This window comes from Coffea arabica, chromosome 6e, assembly GCF_036785885.1.
Source record: "Coffea arabica cultivar ET-39 chromosome 6e, Coffea Arabica ET-39 HiFi, whole genome shotgun sequence".
Taxonomy (NCBI): Eukaryota; Viridiplantae; Streptophyta; class Magnoliopsida; order Gentianales; family Rubiaceae; genus Coffea; species Coffea arabica.
Window position 1 is genome coordinate 6,366,240 of NC_092321.1, and position 22,463 is coordinate 6,388,702.

Here is a 22,463-nt window from a genome sequence, read left to right on the forward strand (position 1 = left end):
TGAGAAATTTTGAATTCAATATCTTCTATTTACAATTTTTTCCGTTTTACCACTCAATCCAATCCTCTCCCATACATCCACTTGTTGCTCATTCTACGGGAGCAGTTGAATATTTGTCCAAAATACGGATATCCCTTGATGGCCATTCTTCGTATTTTTTCTTTTACAAGTTGGATATTATACCGAACTGGCACGTTATTGCCAAAAAAAAAAAATACTGAGACGTTATCACGTGGACAATGAAAGTAAGTCGTACGTAGTTAGATTTGAAGTGTCTTAAAGGCAACCAGTTACTGATTACTACTGGTTTGCAATTGGAAAAACGATAGAGTCAACAAAGTCTGCGACTTTTGTCCCCACCAGTGGATTAGAGGCTGCCTAATATCCATCATAAAGGATAATTCAGCTAATATACCTTCAGCTAATATTGGCCCAACCAAAATGGTTAGGAAACCTTTGCAACTAACAATGCACAATTTGCACTTGTACAGGTGAACAATCAGGGCTCCATTGACTTCCGGCGGACTAGAGAGGGAAAAGTCGCGGTTTGGAGCATCTGGATGGGAAAAAAAAAACTCTTGAGTCGCCAAATTTCCAAGGGATAAGAAACATGTCTGATATTTAAGGATGCTCCCAAGAATCTGGCGATTGTGATGACATTTCCCCACAATCATACGGCCATACTGGCGTTCGGTTTACCACATAATTATTACTTCTTCAACAATTTCATAAAAGCATCTTGAAAGCAGAATATTCCACAATCCACAAGAACCCAATATGCATGGGTTTCCATTTTCAAAGATATCGTGGTACCACCTTATCTATCTTGAAATAAATTCAGTGGTGCCTCCCTCCAGTATCTCTTGCTCCTACATTGATCCCTTGACTGTTGCAATTGTATCAACCCACTCGCTCAATCAAATTCTTCTAGTTAGTCCTCATTGCAATTAAGATCTTTTTCAAAAAGGAAAGGAAGAAAGAAAAAAAAAGAAAGACATATATTTGGCACGATTCTAAAAACAAAATTCAGACAGTCATTTGAGATGGCAAAGCGTGGTCAAACATGGCATCTTCCTCTCGCCAGTAGTGAGATTTGGGCCTGTAGAAGCATTTATGAGTCGTCGATGATCTTCAATTTTACGCCAAGTCTTTGGACTGCAACTCGATAAACATGTTGTAACCATTGCGCTTGGCTTCCTAGCCGCCAGGGAATTAAGTCCCTCCTTGGGCTGTAGGTGGGACTATGAGTGGTGCCATAACATCCCCTTGATCTAGCCAATTCTGCATATTTATTAGCTCCTAACACACAAGCTTTTTCAGACTCTCTTTTCCTGTAGATTAAGATAGAATAGATTATATAATTATTATTGTTGTCGAAAAAAAAAACTTGATAAACATGTTGTTGGCGTTGAAGTACAAGTGTACTCTATTTGCATGAATTGTACATTCCCTAAAATTTTGGATTAATTCTTTTAATACTTACTAGCGATCTTGATGTATACGACACGTATAAAATTTGAACGCACGTAGGCCTCTCAGCAAGTGCAATAAAGTTTTATCCGGAATTCTGGGGCCTGTTTGGAATCGAGTTTTTTGGCCAAGTTTTTTAGCTACTAGTTTTTTAACAACTTTAGCTACAGGAACTCAAAAAAACTTATCAAATTTTTTAATCTACACACTTCAAAATATCTAATACACAAAAAACTTCTCTTTTTCTTTCTCCCCCACCCCCATCCACCACACCTTCGTCGCCGGCCACCACCTCTGCCGCTGATTCCGGCGCCGGCCTTCCCTTTTTTTTTTTGTTTCTTCCTTTCTCCCTCTCCCTCTCCCCCTCTCCTTCCCTGGCCACCCTCCCCCTTTCCTAGCTGCGGTCTGGTCGTGTTGTACCAGACCGCATCTGCGATCTGGTCACGCGACTGGATTGGACAAAAGGGAAGGGGGAAGGAGAGGAGAGTAGGAAAGGGGAGGAGAGGGGGAGAGGGAGATGGAGAAGAGGGGGAGAGAAAAGGCAAAAAAAAAAAAATGTGCACGCCATGGCCACTGGTTCTCTGGCTTCGGGAGGGAGAGGGGGGGTGAAGGGGAGTAGAGGGGGAGAGGGGAGTAGAGAGGGAGAAGAGGGGAAGAGAAAAAGAAAAAATAATTTTGGGACCATGGTTGCTGGTTCGTCTGGTACCGCGAGGGAAGAGTGAGGGGGAAGGAAGAAGAAGAAGAAGAAGAAGAAGAGAGGAAAGAAAAGAAAAAGGAAAGAAAGAAAGAGAAAAAGAAAGAAAAGAAAAAAAATTGTAGGGCCATGGCTGCTGGAAAGGTAGAGGTAACGGCGGAGGGAAGGGGGAGGGGGAAGGAGGAAGAAGAAGAAGAAGAAGAAGGGAGGAAAGAAAAGAAAAAGAAAGGAAAGAAAAAGAAAGAGAAAGAGAAAAAGAAAAGAAAAAAAGAAAAGGAAAAAAAAATTTTCATCTTAAAAAATTTTTCAAAAAACTTCTATAGTGCAAAGTTTTAGATAAATTTCCAAACAACTCAGGTTCCAAACGGGCCCGAGAAGAGTAGAACGGGACATAAATTGTTTGTCACGATTGCCATGTGTTGAATGAAAAACGAAATCATAACACCAGCGTGACGTGAAGAAATTACTGATAACCTAACCACACCGTATTGGCCTAACTAACTTTGTGATTGCCCGTCAACTGGGAGAATGGAAGCGGAGCTCCACACCCCCCAACCCCCAAAACAATAATGAAAAAAAAAGGGAGATATTCTGTGGCACTCTCTTTAAATGTGGGTTGTTGAGGGCGATGTTGCAGTTATGAACTTTCAACTCCCTCCTGTCCCCCCATACGCCAGAGCCAAACCAAAAAAGATCTCCTTTTTATCATCAACCTGACAAACAAACCCCAGGGAAAGACAAGAACGTAAAAATTACCTGGAGGGGGACAGAGTCGAATTATGCATAAGAAAGTTGCAAGGAGAAAATCCAAGGTAGTGATGGAAATAGCGAATCAGAAGAAGGAGCTGCAGCTGCAGAAGCAGCAGCAGGCCAACAGCAACTTGGTCACTGTGGAGGTGAGCCCAGCGATCACAAGCAAAATCGATGATGATGAGGAAAAATTCAGCTGCGCCAGCAACAAGAAATTGAAGGGTTGCACAAGCATAGAGAAACGTCGACAGAGATACGGTCTTTTGTCATTTCATCAATTGCCAGAGTACATGAAAGACAATGAGTTCATAGTTAATTACTATAGAGCTGATTGGCCTCTCAAAGAAGCTTTCTTTAGCTTATTCCGTTGGCATAATGAGACCCTTAACGTTTGGACGTAAGTTTTTACTATCTCTATCAGAACCATTGCTCATCTTTTCTTGATTTCAGTAGTATCCTTCTGGTTTGCTTAAAGCCTTTAAAGAGTCGCTTGATTATGTCCATCTTGATACTACTATTTCCTAATTGCATTCCAATTCATGTCTCTTCAGGCATTTGCTGGGATTTGTGTTGTTTTTGGGATTGACAATAGCAAATTCAGTGCATTTTTCTCAAGTGGCAGATTTCATTACAATGTTTACTAGGTAAGTTTTCCACAACTGAGTTTGCTTGCTCTGGTTTTCTTTATGTTCCAAGGTCGATTTGGATGCTGTTCTGGAAAGCTAATAACTCGTCCCTTTTCATCTGCAAATTCATTTAGTCCTATATGGTCACGTGAAACTGATGATCAGCAATTTTTCCGTATGAATTTTCTATTTTCGAGACAGTGAATCCCAGCATGTGGGAGAATATGATGTCGTAAACTGGCATCTACCAACTAGCAGCTGTCGCCTATTATTCGCTGTGCAAGTTTACTAAACACTGAACTAAAATAATTCATCTGGCTTTGAGTTGGGTCATTCTTTAAATAAATTGACAGCTCAAGAATTGTAGTTATATACACAGTCACGTGCGATGCCACAATTGAAAATGAGTTCATCATAATAAAATAGACACAGGCTTCTGTAGCCGCTGATTATGCTGAGCATCTTCGGGGGAATATGATTCTGGGGCTGCCCTCACTGTCGAATTTATATTGGACTAGTATTTATTGCTATCCATCTCTTTTCTGGCTTGCCTGTGGACATCAGGATTAGGCATGGGCGGGAGATGTGGGATGGACCACGCGTTAAGAAACATAACCGTACGAGACATGCTCAATTTATTACCTTAGGATATAATGAGTTTTCTACTTATTTTATTTTTTTAACTTCGACCAAAGTAAAATTGATTACTCTAGTTAGTGGTTACTACAGTTGCTGCGATCCCTTGAAGGAGTCTCTACTAGCAAAGTCCTGACTTAAATTAAATGATGTACCGAATGTTGCAGGCATTTTCCCACAAGTGCATCTACCAATGTCTCTCACAACTCCGAGGATTTTTCTATGGTGAGTCCCCAGTTCTTGACCACCAAATCACATAATCTAAGTTTGATGTGAATGGAATCCTAATAATATGTTTCTTTCGTTGCAGGGGCCGACCAAACTCATTGACCTGAAGCGGGAACCACAATTACAAATGGAGATGACTTCCCCGGAGATGGCCACAACAAGTTGGCCATTCTTTATTTTCTTGGGAGGTTCAATGTTCTGTCTCCTGTCAAGCAGCATTTGCCACCTGTTTTCTTGCCACTCCCACCGCCTAAACCTCCACCTCCTGCAAATGGACTATGCTGGGATAACAGTGATGATAATTACCTCCTTTTTCCCCCCAATTTACTACGTCTTCCAGTGTTCTCCCCATTGGCAATTGGTTTATCTCATTGGAATCACAGTAATGGGCATCTGCACTATCATAACGCTGCTCACACCAGCATTTTCGACAGGAAAATATCGCGCTTTTCGAGCTATTCTCTTCATGTCCATGGGATTCTTTGGCCTCATCCCTGCAATCCATTCCGTGGTAGTTAATTGGAATGATCCTCATCGCAATGTGATACTTTGTTACGAGGCAGTCATGGCACTATCCTATATAACAGGGACGATGTTTTATATCAGCCGGATCCCGGAGAGATGGAAGCCTGGTTTCTTTGATCTAACAGGTCAGAGTCATCAACTATTCCATGTTTTTGTGGTCATGGGTGCATTGGCACATTATGGTGCTGCGAAAATCTTTCTTGAGTACCGCGGCAGAGTTGAGTGTGAGAAGTGATATACTGCCATCTCAGTCAGTACTTTGAGATTGTTTTACAGTTATGAGGGTTGATTTTCAGTTTCACCCGCCCTCGTGGATAGAGAAGAAACCATTCTTCATTGATTTTTTTAATTTTTACATGTCAGTCAACAGTCATAATTGTAATTGTGAGGATAATGTTACATCTGATATCAGTGTTCATGTATGTGATGTTACACCTATGTTTAAGACCACTACATCTGATGGCAACGAAAAACTCTACTAGTATTACATAGGATGGGATATATTACCACTCCTGCCCTGCGTCGTCATCTTTTATGTAATGGGCGCGATGCGGCCCATGCTCGTTTACATTAATCAATCGCAGTCTCAGACAGCAGGTCGGGACCACTGTGCAGATTAAATGTGATCCAACATGTGCACAAAAGCCCATTCAAGCTTCCCACTTTAAACCTAAACTGGCCCAGCTGATCAGATTCAAATCAGTGGGCATTCGTGGGCTGCTTGATTGCGCAACCGCAATGGCCTGCCAATGTAAATCTTTGGATTAATCTTTTTTTTCATACTGGCAGTATACACTGTCAACATTGAATGAATGATAACTATACAAAATTTGAATTTGAAATTTAACTTTTACACACATATCATGAATCAAACAATGATAGTACATACACTATCAACATATATATATATATACTTTTTTTTTGCAAGGTCTTCGCTTTGCAGTGTCCTTTCCAGATGATCATCATCCAAATTTTTATCGTTAAGACTTGAGACAAGACAAGAGCCACCAGGTAACCCTAGCTATTAGCATAAAAAATTTTTCATTACCAGCTTTAGATCATCTAGAGCGGTACGTAACTCGTACTTGCTGGGTGTTTCATCAACAATGAAGCATTGACAGCTGCAAGACGTTCTGATATTTTTTCCTAGATGTAGACACGTAATCCCATTTTTGTTACCCTGAACCAAAATATGTCGGTGCTCTCATGACCACATTAATTATATACTAGTATAATACTACGTTCTCCCCCCCCCCCCCCCCCCCCCCCGGGCCTCTATGGTTTAATCAAAAATCAACTAAGGGAGGCAAGATTTAGGATAATGGGGTGATGGGTTTTTAGTTACTTGGCGCTGTGACAACCTGAGAAATCATGGGTTTTCTTTTCTCTGGCCATGTGGTAATTAATGGTCTCATTAAATAAGTCCAGGGGACGAACTCGATGAACCTTGGATTCATAGTATGGTGGTAATTAACATAAGCAATAATCCCGTTTATTCCCAACCTAAAAGTCATCCTTCATCCTTTATATTATTATTATTCTTATTTTTATCACAGCCCAATCTTGTTAGGGCAGTAGTTTATTGAAGACCTTCCATTTATCAAAAAAAAATAAAAAAAGTGAAGCGTTTTAATGGGCAAAAAAATAAAAAAAAAAGTGAAGCATTTTAATGGATCAAGGTCAATTGCTAAAGAGAAAAAAATCCTCGTTGAATAATAATAATAAGTACTACTGATGCGTGGCTGGAGGGATTGTAATTATGAGACCCGAATTCAAAATCTTTCATTTAAAAAAAAAAGAAAGAAAGAAAGAGAACTGCTGATGGGCTGAATATCACTATGCAGGTTATATTTGTTTCATTACGTGGTTTTATTTTTTTCCCTTCTTTTTTTCTTTTGAGTCAAGTAACGACAAAAAGCATTTTGCTTTATGTAACCTAGAAGAAAGCTCAGAATTAATTACTAGTTGTTTAACAAGTCGATTGACTTAAAAAAAAAAAAAATGAATGTGAGCTCGAACTTTTGTGATCCTGATTCGCACTGAAACATGGGACAAGCGAAAGAATTTTGTGCCGGAAAACTCGATCGATAAAAAAACAAGTTTTCCGCGACAAATGTAGGCAGCATGTGAGAGGCGATGCTGACAGCAGATAATTCGACTGGTTTTATAATATGGTAATTATCAATAGATCCCGTGATCCTTCTCGTATATTATCTTGCTGTGTATTTTTGAGTTAAAACTTCATATATTTTGAGAAAATTCGCCTGATCGAAAGGCTGGAATACCCTAAGTGAAGGAAAAAAAAAATGAGGGGTGATGCTGATGGTTTCAAGTTTCAAACGACTAAGGCGCTGTTTAATCTTTGTTTGACGATATGACCCAATAGGAGCGCAAGTTTGTGTGATTTCTGTCTATTTTTCTTTAAGATATCATACCTACCTTACCTTATTAGTGGAATAACTATCTTTTCCCAAAAAAAGAAAATTGCCCCTGCTACTTTACGTTGCGTCATCAAAGTCTTTAAGCGCTTTTGTTAGATTGGATCCCCTCTGCCGTCGCATTGGCAGTGGCTTCGTGGCGAAACTCTATTCAACAACCAAAAGCTTGGGGGCGGGGGGGGGGGGGGGGGGGGCGGGGGGAAGTGCCTGTAGACTGGGGATGAAAAGTCAATACTGATTAATTTTCTAGGACGATCTTTGTCGACTTTCAAGAATGGTCTTAACATGCATGGTTTTTATTGCATGGATACGCCTCCAATTTCTCCTGCTTCTGCGCATGGATAGAAATGAAAAGCACGCAACCCACATGCTGCATATTTCCGCAACTGTGAAAATCATAGCTAAGCTAGGACTTGCACCATTTGACCAATCACATGTCATGCTATAGTTTTGATGTTTATGGTTCTGCTTTTGGCCACAACGTCCTCACCATATCTACTTGAAAAAGAAGAAGAGAATTGGGATTTTTTTTTAAAAAAAAAAAAAGGAAAAGAAAGAGGAATGAATTCACTGCAAGATTCAAAACAAGAAGTACAAACAGTTCTAAATTAATTAACTCAACTAGTGACATCCTTCATTCATTCAGCAGTTCTAAATTTTACCGGAGCGAAAACTTAATTACTGCATCAAAACGAATAAAAAAGGTGACAAGAATCAATAATATATTTCTTGAGGCACTAGAGTTGCATGAGGATTAAGCTCACTAGTTCTGCCTTCTTTTCTTGGTCTATGCAAACTCTATGTCTGTCATTTTCAGGTTATTAGCACACTGCTTGCGGTTTCATCCATCTCTCCGTATATCCAGCCTCTCGAAGAAATTGAAATTCCCTCGAGGGAAAGAAAAATGCCAGTTTATTGCTGCTCTACATTCTTGCTGTTTTCGACTCTTCTTATTCTTCTGATCATCCTTCTCTTCTCTCCCTGGAACCATAATCATAACATAAATTTCTTGGCTTCCTCTTATACAATCAGCCCTGCAAGTTTTGGCCACAAAACACGACAAGGGTCTTTCTGGAGCTCTGTGTTCGACGCCAATTCTGAAGACCATGTTGCAGCCAAAGTCAAAGTGCGAATAGTTAGTGCTCCTTTCATACTATCGATATAAAAACATAGTTAATATCGCATGACCTCTACCATCTGATTGTCAATGTACTAAGCAGTTGTCGTTGTTAATCATTTTTCTTAGTGATTTTCTGTCCTCCTGCTAATTACAGAAAAAGAGTTTGGCAAATATCGAAGGAGAATTAGCCAGGTCACGGGCGACCATCCACCAAGCAATTCGTGGGAGAAATTACTCGTCCTACAGGAGTGAGAACTTCCTTCCAAGAGGATCCGTTTACCGAAGTCCATACGCTTTCCACCAGTTAAGTTTCGGCATACTCTTGCCAGTTATTCAAATGGCATCAATTCATGCTGGTCCATGCTGATAAGCATACCTGTACTTAATTAATGGATCATACATTTTCTCACGTAAAATGTAAAAAAAAAAAAAAAAAATGGCCTTTTAACCTGCAGGAGCCACATAGAAATGCTCAAGAGATTTAAGGTGTGGACTTACAGAGAAGGAGAGCATCCCTTGGTACACAAGGGGCCCCTGAAAGATATTTATGCAATAGAAGGTCAATTCATAGCGGAAATGGAGATTGGAATGAACCCTTTGACGGCTCCCCATCCTGATGAAGCGCATGCATTCTTTATCCCCATTAGCGTAGCTAACATTGTTAATTATGTTTACATGCCCGTCACTAACTATTCTCGGGAACAGCTGCAAAGGTTGGTTGAAGACTATATAGGTGTCATAGCAAACAAGTATCCATATTGGAATAGAAGCAATGGAGCTGATCATTTCATGGTTTCATGTCATGACTGGGTATAAATCTTTATCCTCCTTTCTTTGGTTTCTTTTTCTTATCTTGACCAAAAATTAACTATGAGGATTTCTGCTTCATAAAGATGTTAATCATGTAGCTATCCGTGGTCTCTCCTCTTTAAAGTTTAATTTGGGATTCGCTTACGGTTTCTTTTTTTTGGGGGGTCGAAATAGCGAGCAGCTTAATCTGGATATTCCTTTAAAGCCATCTCAAAAACCATCCAACTGAACCTAGTAATCACTTATTTTGTCATTGTGGTGAACGCCACAACTCACAAGTCATAACTGAAAAGTTGCACACATTCTCCTATGTACTCTATAGACTATGTACGGACAAGTAAATTGCAAGGATCTGCTTCACTAATTAAGCTCATCTTATGCTCACACCCTTTGACAGAGTAACAATCTTGAAATCCAAAAGGCTAATACGGTAGCATGGTATTTTCGACTATATTTCAAAAATACTCTTCTTGAAATTTTGACTTCTTGTATTGTGTGTTTTTTTTCAATGCTCTAAAAACTAAAACTGTTACTCAATCAGGCACCAGATATTTCAGATGCCAACCCTCGACTCTTCAAGAACTTCATCAGAGTTCTTTGCAATGCCAATACCTCCGAAGGGTTCCATCCTGGGAGAGATGTATCACTGCCAGAGGTATATGGACCAGCTGAAACTCTAGCCATCCCAGACAAAGGCCTAGTCCCAAAAATGCGCCCCATCCTTGCCTTCTTTGCTGGAGGAGTCCATGGCTACATAAGGGAGATGTTGTTTGAGCACTGGAAAGACAAGGATAACGACATAAGAGTCCATCAATACCTCCCAGAGGGTCAAAATTACACTCAGCTAATGGCTCAAAGCAAGTTTTGCCTGTGCCCAAGTGGATATGAAGTGGCCAGTGCTAGGGTGGTTGAAGCCATATACGCAGGATGTGTTCCAGTTATAATTTCTGACCATTATTTTTTACCATTCAGTGATGTTCTAAACTGGAATGAGTTTTCTGTCAGCATTCCAGTTGATAAGATCCCAGATATGAAGGAAATTTTGCTAGGAATTTCCGAGACTAGGTATGTAAGAATGCAAAAAAGAGTGAGGAGGCTGCAAAGGCACTTTAGGCTGAATAGGCCGGCTCGGCCCTTTGATGTAATTCATATGGTGCTGCACTCCGTGTGGTTAAGAAGACTGAATCTGAGGCTGCCTACTTGATCACTGTCTTGGTTATTCTTTTTGAAAACTTTTTCTAGGTTTCTCTTTGGTATTTTTTTGAAGGCAAACTACAATTATTGCTTCAATTGCCAATTTTTGACAACATAGAATGGTAACTTTTGAAAGTAATGGAAATCTGTCTGAACTCCAACCTCGCAGAAGAAGTAAATTTTATGTCCAAAATGTTTCTGAGTTGCAATTAGTGCTCCTCAAAATGAGGCATTAAATTTTATCTAAACTTTGATTTAAGGGGGTTCAAATGTGATTTTAATCTTGGTTTTCTATAAGTTTCGGTCGAATAGAAAAACTTCTAGCAGGCTGATCAAACAAATTAGTTATAAGTACCCTATAATTATAATTATTTTATTTTTCTACTATGTCACACTACATATATAAGTAATGCTAAATACTGAGCACTGAGCAACGAGCATGAAAACAAGAAACAAATCAATACTCTTTTTTTTCATGCATTGACATTACGTGTTTCATTTTAAATTTAGGAAATATTCAAATCTTATGATTACCTATAATTTGATGCATGTAACTGCACTTGTAGAAGTGTTTCTCTACGTGCTGACAAACTCCTAGTATCAACTAAATTAATTTTGGTTTAATGTACAGGTGTCAACTTGTACTTTCCTAACTTACACATACATACCTACATACATATATATATATCATATGTGTTTGTGTACACATGCTTAGGGTGATGGAGAGTTAAGCGGCTCACAAGTAGCTCGCGAGTAATTTGATCAAAAGGTTGGTTTGAACTCGATTTGACTGAATTCAAGCTCGAGCTTGAACTGCTCAATTAAGCTGGTGAGTCGAATTTGAGCATTAAATATATTATGCAAGTGTTCAATGAGAGTAGCATGCATATATAACAAGTTATATTTTTATCAATTATAAAATTACTAATTTGGGTTTATATTTTATCAAATTTACGTAAAACTTAGTTTACTTAATAGATTTGTGATGACAAAAAGGTAAGTTCATAAATTCAAGATCTTTAAAATAATGAAAATTTAAAATATGAAATTCAAGTTTGAGAGTTCGAGCTTTCGAGGTCGAGCTCAACACCCATTACTCTAACTCTTTTAGGCTTGGATGGGATTTCGAGTTAAACTCGAGTTGAGCCACTACTTTGTTGAGTTGAGATTCGTTTCGAATACTCGTTTGTACTTGAGTTTGATTTCAAGTTCAAGTTCAAGTATCTTTGGTAAATTATTTGAGATAATTTTGTGAAAAAATATTGTAGTATTTTTTTGATGTGATGTATGTGAGATAAAAAAATAATTAAAAAATATATTGATGATGCAAGCAAGTTAGTGTACGTAAATAAGATGGAAATAATGTGTAATCCAAACATACTATTGAGTTCAATGCTATACTTAATGTGACTTGAATACACCCCTACATACACCCCCGCACCCACCAAACTACTAAAATATCTTAATTTCTCCTTTTAATATATGCTGACAACTATTACCGCTATATTCATGAAAAATGTGTAAAAGTTATATTTTAAGTTCAAATTTTTCATAATTGTCATTTATTCAAAATTGACGGGGTAGGAAAAATTAATCATTTTATTTTTTATTTTTGGTTGTAGAGTCCTGCAAGAAAAAGAAGGAAAAGGATCACATTTTAGATTCGACCCGCTCCCTTTCTGAACCCAAGCGGCAACCGCCCACACCCAAAACCCATATACCTCCGCCTGTTTGCGACGGTTTCGTCGTGGCAGTGGTCGTCTGCTTATTGCAGTCTTCTTCCCACGCAGCGTGAATGGTACGATCATACAGCAGAATCTAATCACTTGTATTGGAATCGGAATCAGCTGCCCACCCCAAAATACGCATTGGCGTGTGAGGAGTAGAAACGGGAAAGTTCAAGAAAGAACACTTCGGAACTGAAAGAAATGGCGGCAGAGATGACTGACGGAATCGAGAAATTTGCTGATAATATTGACGCCCAAGTACCGTCAAACCCTTCGATTCCGTCTGGTGATCAGACTGTTTGGGCTGACGTTTCTCCTCTTCTCCAACTCGCCTCCCAAGGTCCTACTCCCCCCACACCCTGAATAGATGACTAATTTAGCTTTCTTTTAATTTTTTTCCACTTTTTAAAAATGTCTGTGAAGCATTATTGACGCCGGAAAGTTAACAATTTTACAAGTTTCAATAGGTTAATTGTAGTGTATTTTTCTTTATAATTTCGCTGTTCTGGTTTTTCTTGTGAATTAAAGCTAAGAGTTTATAAAATGAGTGAAAAACACTGACTTGAGAAGCTTTGCTTGATGGATAAACTTGTTTGTTCTTTTGCAATAGCTAACCCTTTCCTTGTCTGATTTTTGCTTTATACTTGCTGCCTCTTTCTTGAATGTATGATGAGATAGGACTGACAATATTTTACAATAAAGATGAAATTTTTATGCATTGTAATGTACTGCTGTCTGGAAAGTTACAGGCTTTATGGCGTTTCTTCCCTCTTTTGCTGGAACAAGTTTCAGGGGTTGTTTACTCGATTAGCATGGTGGTAATTGTTTGTTAGTCTTTCATTTCTACTAGAATATTATACTGCTATTATCGACTTAGTTGAGGGAAGAGCAGGGTAGATTTGATTACATATTTTACATTTAACTGCGTGGTTCTCATTTTGTTTGTTTATCATGCTACATTTTGTACTTCACAACCTCACTCTGACCTTGTCTCTAGGCTGTATTACACATTTGAAAATGACAGAAAAGAATAGATTGCTAGGCTGACGGTAGGCAATCATTCTTACTTGGTCATAATGTTGTCATGCTTCTCAGATCTTCATGATGGGGAGCTAATACATGGAGAAAATTTTAATCTTTTTGCAGCCATGTCAGCCTTGGAGGTAATGCTCCACTGTCTTTGTCACAAAGCTTCATTTTCAATTTATGGTTTCATATCAGCAAACTTTATGCTGTTTTATCTTGATATGCAAAAGGGTGCGAGGGTAATTTGTGTTGATGGGTCATGTTTTCCAGAAAATATACGGTGCATATGCTTAAGTAGAGCGTGCCTATCATTCTTTGAGTCAATATGCATTTAGTGTTGGTTCAATTCACGGTTGCGTTACCCATGGGGACTATTTTTACTTCCTTTTGGCATCAGAAGAGCTTTATTAGCTAGGTAGACGTATTTTACATTTCAATAATCTTGTTAAGACAATTTTAATATTCTGTTTTGTATAAGCTTGATAAAAAATTTACGTGGATGTCCTTTAGGGGCTGTGCTGAACTGCTTAAGTGTGATTGCAGGGCACTGACTATCTGCATTGTGCTTATGTTCAATTGATGCAAGCTAGAAGTTTTCCTCTAGTTGCTTTTAGTTTACCTTATCTTTTTTGGCATGGATATAAGCACGGTGAATGAGTTTTATGGTTTCTCTTACTAATGTGGAAGTTTTACTGATTTACTGAATTTATGTGAAGTTTTACTAATATATTGAATCTATATTTATCAGATTATGGACCCAAAGATGGATTCAGGCATCGTTTCTACTTATTGTTCTGTCGATGAAGCCATTGAGAAAGGTGCTGCTCCTGTTCCTTTGAGTTTTAACAGCACAATTGATATTCAATGTACTATTGACATCATGGATCATCTTCTTGCCTGTGAGGTTAGTATGTATTTTTTTTCCCATTGTTCACTTAGGGAGAAATTATGTCTTTTCTGATAAATCTATCATCTTCCAATGCAGGCGACATGGCATAAGGGTCATTCACTTGCACAAACTGTTTTCTCTTGTATCTACCTTTTGAGACCTGATAGAATATCTTCGCATGCTTTACTACATTCTTATTGCATGGTCGTACGAGTGACTTGCAATGCTGTTGTTTCAGCAGTTTCAGATGCTCGGACAAATGAAGTAAAGTACTCCAACAACTCTTTCACTCCTTCGTGCAAATTAAGAAATTGATATAAAAATTTCCATTTTATCACGTTCACCCTATCTGTTTCTATTTAATCTTGCAGAAACTAGAATCACTCGTACTAATCTTTCTAAGTGTGTTTTTATCCTTTCGTCTGCATAGATTTTTTACATTGACTGTTTACTTTCATATGCTGACAAGTGCCTCATTCGCAATATGCTTGGGTGTCTGGAAAAGACTGATGACTCAAGGGTATATTTCAGAAAATAAAATTCTTGATTTCATTTTACTAAGATGGATTCTTAGCCTCAACCTTATCATTTTTTATTTCATTTTCTAAGAATAATAAGCAGCTAACCTAGCAGATTGTACTTTTGTAAATTATGGCTTTCTTCTTCTACCTTGCTTTGCATATTTCTCAAAAACATTGCAAGTGTTGATTTTAGTGGGGAATTCATCCTTCCAAATTTCTGTTTCCTATCAAACCAGGGCAAAGACAAAATATCATATTGAAAAAACATGCGAGAGTAGAATTATTTGTGAAGGATTACCTTTCAGAAATTTGAAACTAAAAAATATCCCTGATGTGATAAAAAGGAGGAAAGACTTGGTCTGCTTCCTGGAAATGAACTTTCAAATATATACTTTTGCTCTGGTGTCCTTTCTGTTTCTCATATGCCGTATGTCTTTTGATTAGGAATCCAACTTTAAGTGAGATGCTTTAGACATTTCCCAACTTGATTGATGTTCTTAGATAAGAAATTTCCTAAACCTATTCCTTTTCTAATTGAAATCTTCAGAGTGGTGTCTTGAGGGTGCAAGCTGATATACAATTTGAGTCACCTATCTATATAGAGTTACAACTGCTTTTCAAATCCACTAGAGTACTGAATTGATGTCTCTGTAACTATTAAATACCTCAAAACTACTGTTTGAGGCATCAGATGTGTATGACTCAAAATTTCTTATAGATTTGCATTATTGTTTGACCTTGGAGAGAGTAATTTCTTGGTGAAATTGCATCTTAGGTGGAGAGTAAGCATACTCAGCAGTTCTTATAATTGGTGCATTTTGTACTTTAAAACGTTTTAGAGCCTGCAACCTCCAAATCTATTTTGACATATGCAAATGTTGTTGATAGATATGCTTAATCAGAATTATGATCTCTGTCCCTTTTTTTATTCCCCCTTATTGACAGGAAGAAGATCTTTTTACTATGACATATGGTCTTCCTTTGAAGGGTGAAGGAGATGAAAAATGTTTGTCCATTCTACATGCTGTAGACGAGACAATTTCTCGCCAACTGCGGGCTTCTAAAGCTCCATCCACGAAAAGAAGAGTTCTAGAAGGTACATAACTAGAATTAGTGGGTTTCATTATTTCTGTTTCTTATGTAAGCCTTGATTAGGTTTTCAAAAGGACTTTGTGGTTTCTGCTCTCTGGTATTTATTGGTATAATTCGTTGGAAAAAGTTATTTATTTCCTCCTTAATTCAGCTTGTTAAATAGCTGTGTTTCAAGTGCCATTCTCTACTGTGGCTTTGACTGAATGTAATCACAAATAGCTTTGACATTATGCTATTCACTTGATCTGCTGTGGCCTTATATTAAAGTGCATTACTCAGATTTGGTTTTGGCTGGGCATCTCTGACGAGTGCAGCTGCAGATTATTCTTTTGATAATTCAGGTCTTTTCAAAAGTCGATTGCCCTAAGGACTGGTTAAATGCTGGGTGATGGAAGAGAAGACATGTATTTAATTATTATTACTTAACACTTCTGAATACTGATTCTGGACAATGGACCTTTTAAAATCCTGGTGCTTCAGATTGGTTGTATTCAGATTGATGTGTATATACATGTGCACGCGTGTGTGTGTGAAGTTCGGGGGTGGGGGGATTGAACATGAATGATCATGAAAGTACCAAGATTCCACAAGTCTTTTGTTGAAATTTATTGAGAGTTCCACACTGATGACTTCAGATTTGAATATGAATTCAAGAAAAGGAATATCCTTGAGTGGTTTTGGAGGAGATCTGCAGTTTGTTGTCCATCTGAAATTCGAAAATGAAACCCATTTTTTCTTACTGATCTTAATGAGCTAGTAAATGCATTTTTTTATCTGGTTATTGGTACTTTTTGGTGTGAATCACCTGTAATTGAGAACCTTCCATCCCAAGGTAGATACTGTGTTATGGAGCCGAAAAAAGTTATCATGGGATGGGTGATTAATTTGATCTTTGCTATTGGAAATCTATTTTATGTCTAATGTTTATTTGCCTCTCTGCTTCTTTTTCTTCCACTATGTGGTGTATGCGCCTATTTCCATTCCACATTGCCTGAAGATGAGGAATTTCATATTCAGTAACACTTTGATTGGGTACTGCTTTGCAGATATAGAACCATTACAGACTAATGCTGATCTTGAAGGAGGATTGTGCAAAGCTGTATTGTGCCGCTTACGTTTTCGTAAGGTCTCTTCCTGTGTTTCCTATTCATATGATTTTTGTTCTTGATTTGATTATGCTGGTAGCAAACTTGAACTTGCTGAGGTGATTAGGGTTTGTTGACGTTTCCATTTTATATCCTTGTAATCACAGAGAAGATGCTGTGCATATTAGGCAATGGGAGACAAAATGAGATCACCCGGGTTGTTTCCTGGTTCTGATCACTTGTGTTTGTCATGTAAGAGTATGGTTTATCATCTAGAAAGTTGACAAGACTGTAGATCTTTTTTGTGACGTATATTTTGCTAAGACAGACTAAGTATGTCCATCAAAACGACTTTAGGGCTGTTGAGGAGTAACCCTTTCACTTCTGGAAGTAAAAGATAGATCAACACATGGATGTTATTGCCACAGCAAGTAGACATCTCCCACTGAAATTATAGTTGGCTTTGATTTTTTCTGAACTAGTTAGAATTTTTTTTTTCGTATTACTCTTTATTGTTTGATTTAAAGAGGAAATTAGATCATCAGTGCATCTAACATTCGTCAAAAGAACCATTGAGTTGCACATTTAAGTCATAAGAGAGACTTGTACTTCAGTAAGGAACTTCATGTGAGGAGCATAATTTTACTACTTACACCCATATGGTTCTGAGGGGTCAATTTTGCCGATGGAAGAATGAGAAATAAGGGGTCAGATTTCTTGATCTCTGTGTTTTTAGGAGTCAGTGGGTTGGTTTGTGGGTGCTCTGTCATAGATTGTTTTATAATGTTGCCCTGGTATTCATTTCCGAGTATAAATTGTATTTTCTTTGTATCCAGCACTTCTATCATGTCCTGACATGTATGAGGCGGCCACAAGGCAAAGGTTTGGAGTTGGCAAGGAAACATATCACTTCCTGCTTGTCAGAGCTAGATTCTATGCTTAAACTAGAAGAATTCCTGAAGTGTAAGAGTATATGCAGAACTGTCAAAGATGCAACTGACGACGAAACAACTGCTTCTGGTTGTCAACCTATTGGGTTTGATTCTTCCTTGAACAGTAGATTATCAGCACCTACTCCTCCTCGTGCCATTAAACTACTAAGCTGGAGAAAGGTGAGTTTCAAATCTTAGGATTTGAGGTTTGTGTTTTATCTTGTGATGCTTGATAGTTTTGCTCATTTAAATTGAATTTTTTATGGCTTTTCTACTAGGCTGTCGATTATTTTAAGAAGCTTCTACATGATCTTGAAGTTATTTGTTCCTACACCTTGGACCCTGTGCTTGAAGTGGTTTTGCGCTTTGTTGTTGGGTTTCAAAAGCTTCATCCTGATTTGGTTGCTAGAGCTTATCTCCAGGTTGGCTTCCAGTGGTATTTTTTTTTTTTTACTTATATTAGCATTAATTGTGCTAGTGGATGTGATATGTTATGCTTCATCCTTTTGTCAACCTAACTTTTTTCTCTGACTCAAGTTTCTGTTGCTAATAGTACATTTCAATCTGTGGAGACTGCTATAAACTGCCTTCTCAGGTTATTTACAGAGTTGCCTCCTGATACATTATTGTACTGGCATCTTTGCATGAGTGCTTAAATGTTATAATGCTGGCAAGTGTACATATCAGTTTTGAGTTTTGACTTTTATGCAAATTTGCTCATGTTCAAGTACTTGGATACACACAATGCTTAAACTGGAAAAGATTTTTGGTTGAGCAACGACCTTCAGCAAGCTAAGGTTTCCTTCAAGTTGTAGATTGTCATTTCTTTAACCCTCCATTTTCTTTTTGTTACTTATTTTTGGCTGGAGAAGTGGGGTTGGGAGGACGTGATGGTTTACAGATCATATTGGTTCCTGCAGTCTGTTTTCTCTTTATTGTCTTATAATATTGAATTAATTTCTTTAAATGCGATAAAATCTGATGCAATGCTAAATTCTACTGAGCAGCTTTTGCTTGTTCAAGAAGGAAAACTCTATGGACGTGATCCTGTGTTTGCCATGATTTGTAAAGCTTCTTTATTACCTGATACGGTGAAGAACCATGACTTACAAAAGAATGAAACCATTGTACAACTTGGGCAGGTCTAGTTCTGAAAACTCTTTGTCCCTGTCCAATTAGTCTTTCTTTTTTTAATGTTATTCCTTTATTTACAGTTTCATACTAAAAGTGTGATGAAGAACTTTAATATCGTGTGATGGTTAATGATTATCTGGTCTTTTTTTTGGCTTTGGGTTTTGGTTTGATTACTTGTTACAAAAGTTATTTGGTATGTAATGCAGTTGCTAACCAACTTGCTTAGAATTCTGTGTACCAACTCCGCATGGCAAAGACGTAAGCTCGGCAAAATATTACAAGAGTGGCGAATTGTCCATGCACAGGTGCCATTCCCTAAATGAGTCTATTCTCTTATAATCTCATTTTTACTAAAATAAAACACTGTTATTAAGTCCACTTGATCTCACTTTGGGTGCAATGCTTAACTTGAACTTGTGTATAGGTGGACTGAATATTTACTTTATAGACCAAGCCAGTTTATGTTACATAGCATTGTGACATTTAATTGATGCATTTGTTTGCTTTAATTGGTTTAATAGCTAGAACTGGCTTTCAGAAAGGAGTATGGGGACATATCAAACACTTCTAATGAGGTAAAACCTTCATGCCTCGTCATTGTGTTTTAAAGCCAAACTGTGTTTTGCCTCATGTGATTGTTAATACGTTGTTAACGATGCTAAATCTTCAAATTGATAGTTAATGAATCAAAGGATTTCAAACTTAAATTCGACATATCCCTTGAGAAAGAAATACATGAAGACGGAATTCCATCTTTTTTCCTTATTATGACAGCATCTATGCAACTTGGAGTTACAAAATAAATTGTGGGTCAAGTTCTATTGTAGGGAAAAAAAAAACCTTTTTTCACTGGCATTGTGAGCTCTCTCAACTAGCATAGATCTCAGACTGGATTATTAATAATACACTTTTCCTGTTAAATTTTGTACAAACTAGTGGCCAATCATTCTTTCCTAGCCTCTCCCTAGAAACTGTTGTTGAATGAATGATTTTGAAGCCATAAAATTTTAGTAGTGTAAACAGTGAAATGTAAAAATTCTTGTTACACTGTACAATGTGAATGGTTTTTGTTTAATCTACTAGTTATTTGTCTTTATTCTAGGATGTGGGCATGAATATTTGCAGTTACATCCTCATTTGGGTGGAGGAGCAAACCTACTGGATAGCTACTCGCTTCCTCACCTTGGGCTTCGAATTGGAGTTGTATTCACCATGTGACTACTGCATGGTATACTGGTACATATATGTTATTCTGATCAAGCTTGCAGAAAGGACACACATCAAAATGATGAGAAGCAATGAAAATAGTGAGTATGCTGGTTTTACCTCTTTGTTAACTATTTAAGAGCATAAGAAGCTAAAATGAAATTTGCTAGTTCAATATGCATCAGTGCTTGCTGCTACTGACATGGATGATTCTTCCCTCTTAGGAACACAAAAGTCATACTGTGAGACTTCTCTTTAGTAATTTGTGACCAAAACACCTAAATTGGACCGATTTAGATTAGTCTTAGCTAATGCACGTCTGGTAAACCATTTGCTGAGTTTAAAATTCTGAAGTGTAAGATTTACTACTAGAGGAGTTCTATCAGCAACATACTAGTCTACTTTGTTTAACTTTTGCCTCTGGCCTTGCTATGAATTATCTGGCTTCAAAGATGCATTTCCAGGTGCATAATAAACTTTTCAATTCTAACGTGTTCATTGCTGCATAATTGATCTGCAGTGAAAAAACATAGAATGGAAATAATTTTGACATACTGATCATTCAATGTCATGTTTTCTGAGGGAATCAATTACCATATAGGAAAAGGTTGTAGTTGTCAATCTTGTCAATCAACTTGCATTCTTTCTTTCCCCCCAACCCCCACCCTTGTATTGGGTTATCAATTGTTTCTGCACATCTTCTGCCTATGCGGTTTTTGAGTGATTTACATTTGATAATGGATGATGAATTTTTTAAGAATATTATAACACTATTCATTACTGATCAGGTAGGCGGAAAGGAAAGAAGAAAAGAGATTCCGTGAAGGATGGGGCCAAGGACCACCAGATTCCACCCGCTGTTTCACTGCTTCAGTGCCAGATATGTCTTGCTGAAGGTCTTGTGATGGTATGAGCTTCATAATCCATCAACTTTGGTTATTTAAGAGTTGAATAAATTCTTCCTGCATCAGTCAATGCTTGGCTCTATCATTTATTCCACTTCTTGTTTACTGGAGTGTATTTAATTTAGAGTGATTCATTTTATTATCTGTTAACTTCTGATAACCATCAAGCTATTTCAGATGCTTGCAGCTCTGAGGAATGAATTCAATGCCTTCCAAAGTGTGGGTCCTTTCAACAGTGAGCATGAGGTATGCATTTCAACAGTGAGCATCATTTTGAGTTTGAACATGGAATTTATTAAATTTATCAAACAATTAATTTTTCTGGAGGAGGAGGAATAATCTGATAGGCATATCTTTAGCGTTTTTCTTAATCAAGTTTATTTTACAATCTTTTGTTAGTGATTGGACTTTAAAGATTGAATATGCTTGACCAAGAGATTAGATGCTGAAATGGACTATGAAAGAACCTGTATATCCTGTTGAAAGACCTGTATATGAATGCATCTTTCTGCTGATGTAGTTATTGTCCATTAATTTTTTTCCCATGTTTTTCTCCATTCAGCGTAGGAATTTCCTTTACAGATGAAGCCTTTTTTCTTATCAAATTTCATTTTTCTCAGAGATTTCTTCAGCATTTTGAGCTCTTGCAGAAAGCTTGCATTCCAGATGGCGTTTCCTACGTCTCATTCAAAGAAACTATAAACCATGCTAGATTATCTGTGAGTATTCTAATGGCACTTGTATTTTGGTGAATTCCTTTTAGAATTATGTTTTGCGAATCATGATTAGTCTCTTTTTTGGGCAGACATCGTCTACGTACAATTGTTTCAAGGATGCTCAAAGAACTGCAAAGGAACTGAGGACCAGTTATTCAAATGATCCAGAAAAACTGAATGAACTCCGCATGATAGAGCAGGTGGCAGAACATAATGTTGTCGCCCTAAATCTTGTTCGCCACTTGGGAACTCTTGACCCGTCGCTTAAGGTTTACTTTGAATTCAGTCATCATCCACATTTTGCCAGTGCTGTTGTGAAGAGATCTTAAATATCATCCCTAATAGGTCTCTGCCAATTTTGATGCTCTTTATAGTCCCACTGTAAAATTAGATTTTTCCCCTCTTTCAATTGGTTTTTCTTCTCTCATAATTAGCTGTGATGTAATCTGCTTCAGAAAAAAAAAAACTGTTTTTTTCTTTTTTTCGTTCTCTGGTTTAAAATTTGTTGCGGGCAATGTATCATAGTCTTGAGGACAGGAGTTAGCTAGCTTCTAGCTTCAACAGATAGAAGGTTATTTTCTGATGACAGAATCAAGATTTCATGCCCTTTTGTCACAATCACAAAAAGTGGTTCTGTTGTAAAGCAATGTTGTTAAGTAGTCAAATGTTCCAACTGCGCTGTTGAAATTAGCTGTGCATTACCGATGTATCAAGGAAAACAATTCTTGTCTTTTGATTC

At 37.7% G+C, this 22,463-nt stretch overlaps 3 protein-coding genes and 1 long non-coding RNA gene across 12 annotated transcripts; 3 read left to right on the forward strand and 1 right to left on the reverse strand.

Annotated features, from left to right (window-relative positions):
• Window positions 1–753: 753 nt before the first annotated feature.
• On the reverse strand, window positions 754–2,496 carry LOC140009418 (uncharacterized). The gene is made up of 2 exons (XR_011816821.1): window positions 1,484–2,496; window positions 754–1,331 (listed from the first exon to the last, which is right to left on the reverse strand). It is a non-coding gene; the product is annotated as an uncharacterized lncRNA (long non-coding RNA).
• A 182-nt stretch (window positions 2,497–2,678) lies between these two features.
• Window positions 2,679–5,382, forward strand: LOC113695169 (heptahelical transmembrane protein 1-like). Its single transcript, XM_027214168.2, has 4 exons — window positions 2,679–3,311; window positions 3,466–3,558; window positions 4,344–4,401; window positions 4,487–5,382. The coding sequence occupies exons 1-4, from the start codon at window positions 2,944–2,946 to the stop codon at window positions 5,162–5,164; spliced, it is 1,197 nt and encodes a 398-aa protein (XP_027069969.1). The 5' UTR covers window positions 2,679–2,943; the 3' UTR covers window positions 5,165–5,382.
• Window positions 5,383–7,976: 2,594 nt separating this feature from the next.
• LOC113695170 (probable glycosyltransferase At5g20260) lies at window positions 7,977–10,505 on the forward strand. 2 transcript variants are annotated; one of them, XM_027214169.2, is made up of 4 exons: window positions 7,977–8,502; window positions 8,642–8,790; window positions 8,943–9,297; window positions 9,839–10,505. In XM_027214169.2, exons 1-4 carry the CDS (start codon window positions 8,272–8,274, stop codon window positions 10,499–10,501), a joined length of 1,398 nt encoding a protein of 465 aa, XP_027069970.2. In that variant the 5' UTR covers window positions 7,977–8,271; the 3' UTR covers window positions 10,502–10,505. The 2 variants fall into 2 exon arrangements, with proteins under 2 accessions (XP_027069970.2, XP_071910898.1); XM_072054797.1 differs by having other exon boundaries at window positions 7,977–8,493.
• A 1,633-nt stretch (window positions 10,506–12,138) lies between these two features.
• Window positions 12,139–22,463, forward strand: LOC113697393 (uncharacterized). 8 transcript variants are annotated; one of them, XM_072054802.1, is made up of 18 exons: window positions 12,422–12,558; window positions 12,968–13,036; window positions 13,314–13,381; window positions 13,993–14,148; window positions 14,230–14,397; window positions 15,600–15,750; window positions 16,793–16,872; window positions 17,668–17,943; window positions 18,042–18,185; window positions 18,317–18,358; window positions 18,771–18,905; window positions 19,104–19,202; window positions 19,419–19,472; window positions 20,000–20,204; window positions 20,892–21,010; window positions 21,186–21,254; window positions 21,629–21,727; window positions 21,814–22,463. In XM_072054802.1, the coding sequence occupies exons 3-18, from the start codon at window positions 13,367–13,369 to the stop codon at window positions 22,051–22,053; spliced, it is 2,052 nt and encodes a 683-aa protein (XP_071910903.1). In that variant the 5' UTR covers window positions 12,422–12,558; window positions 12,968–13,036; window positions 13,314–13,366; the 3' UTR covers window positions 22,054–22,463. The 8 variants fall into 8 exon arrangements, with proteins under 8 accessions (XP_071910902.1, XP_071910899.1, XP_071910900.1 ...); XM_072054804.1 differs by having other exon boundaries at window positions 13,993–14,062; XM_072054801.1 differs by lacking the exon at window positions 12,968–13,036 and having other exon boundaries at window positions 12,139–12,558; window positions 21,798–22,097.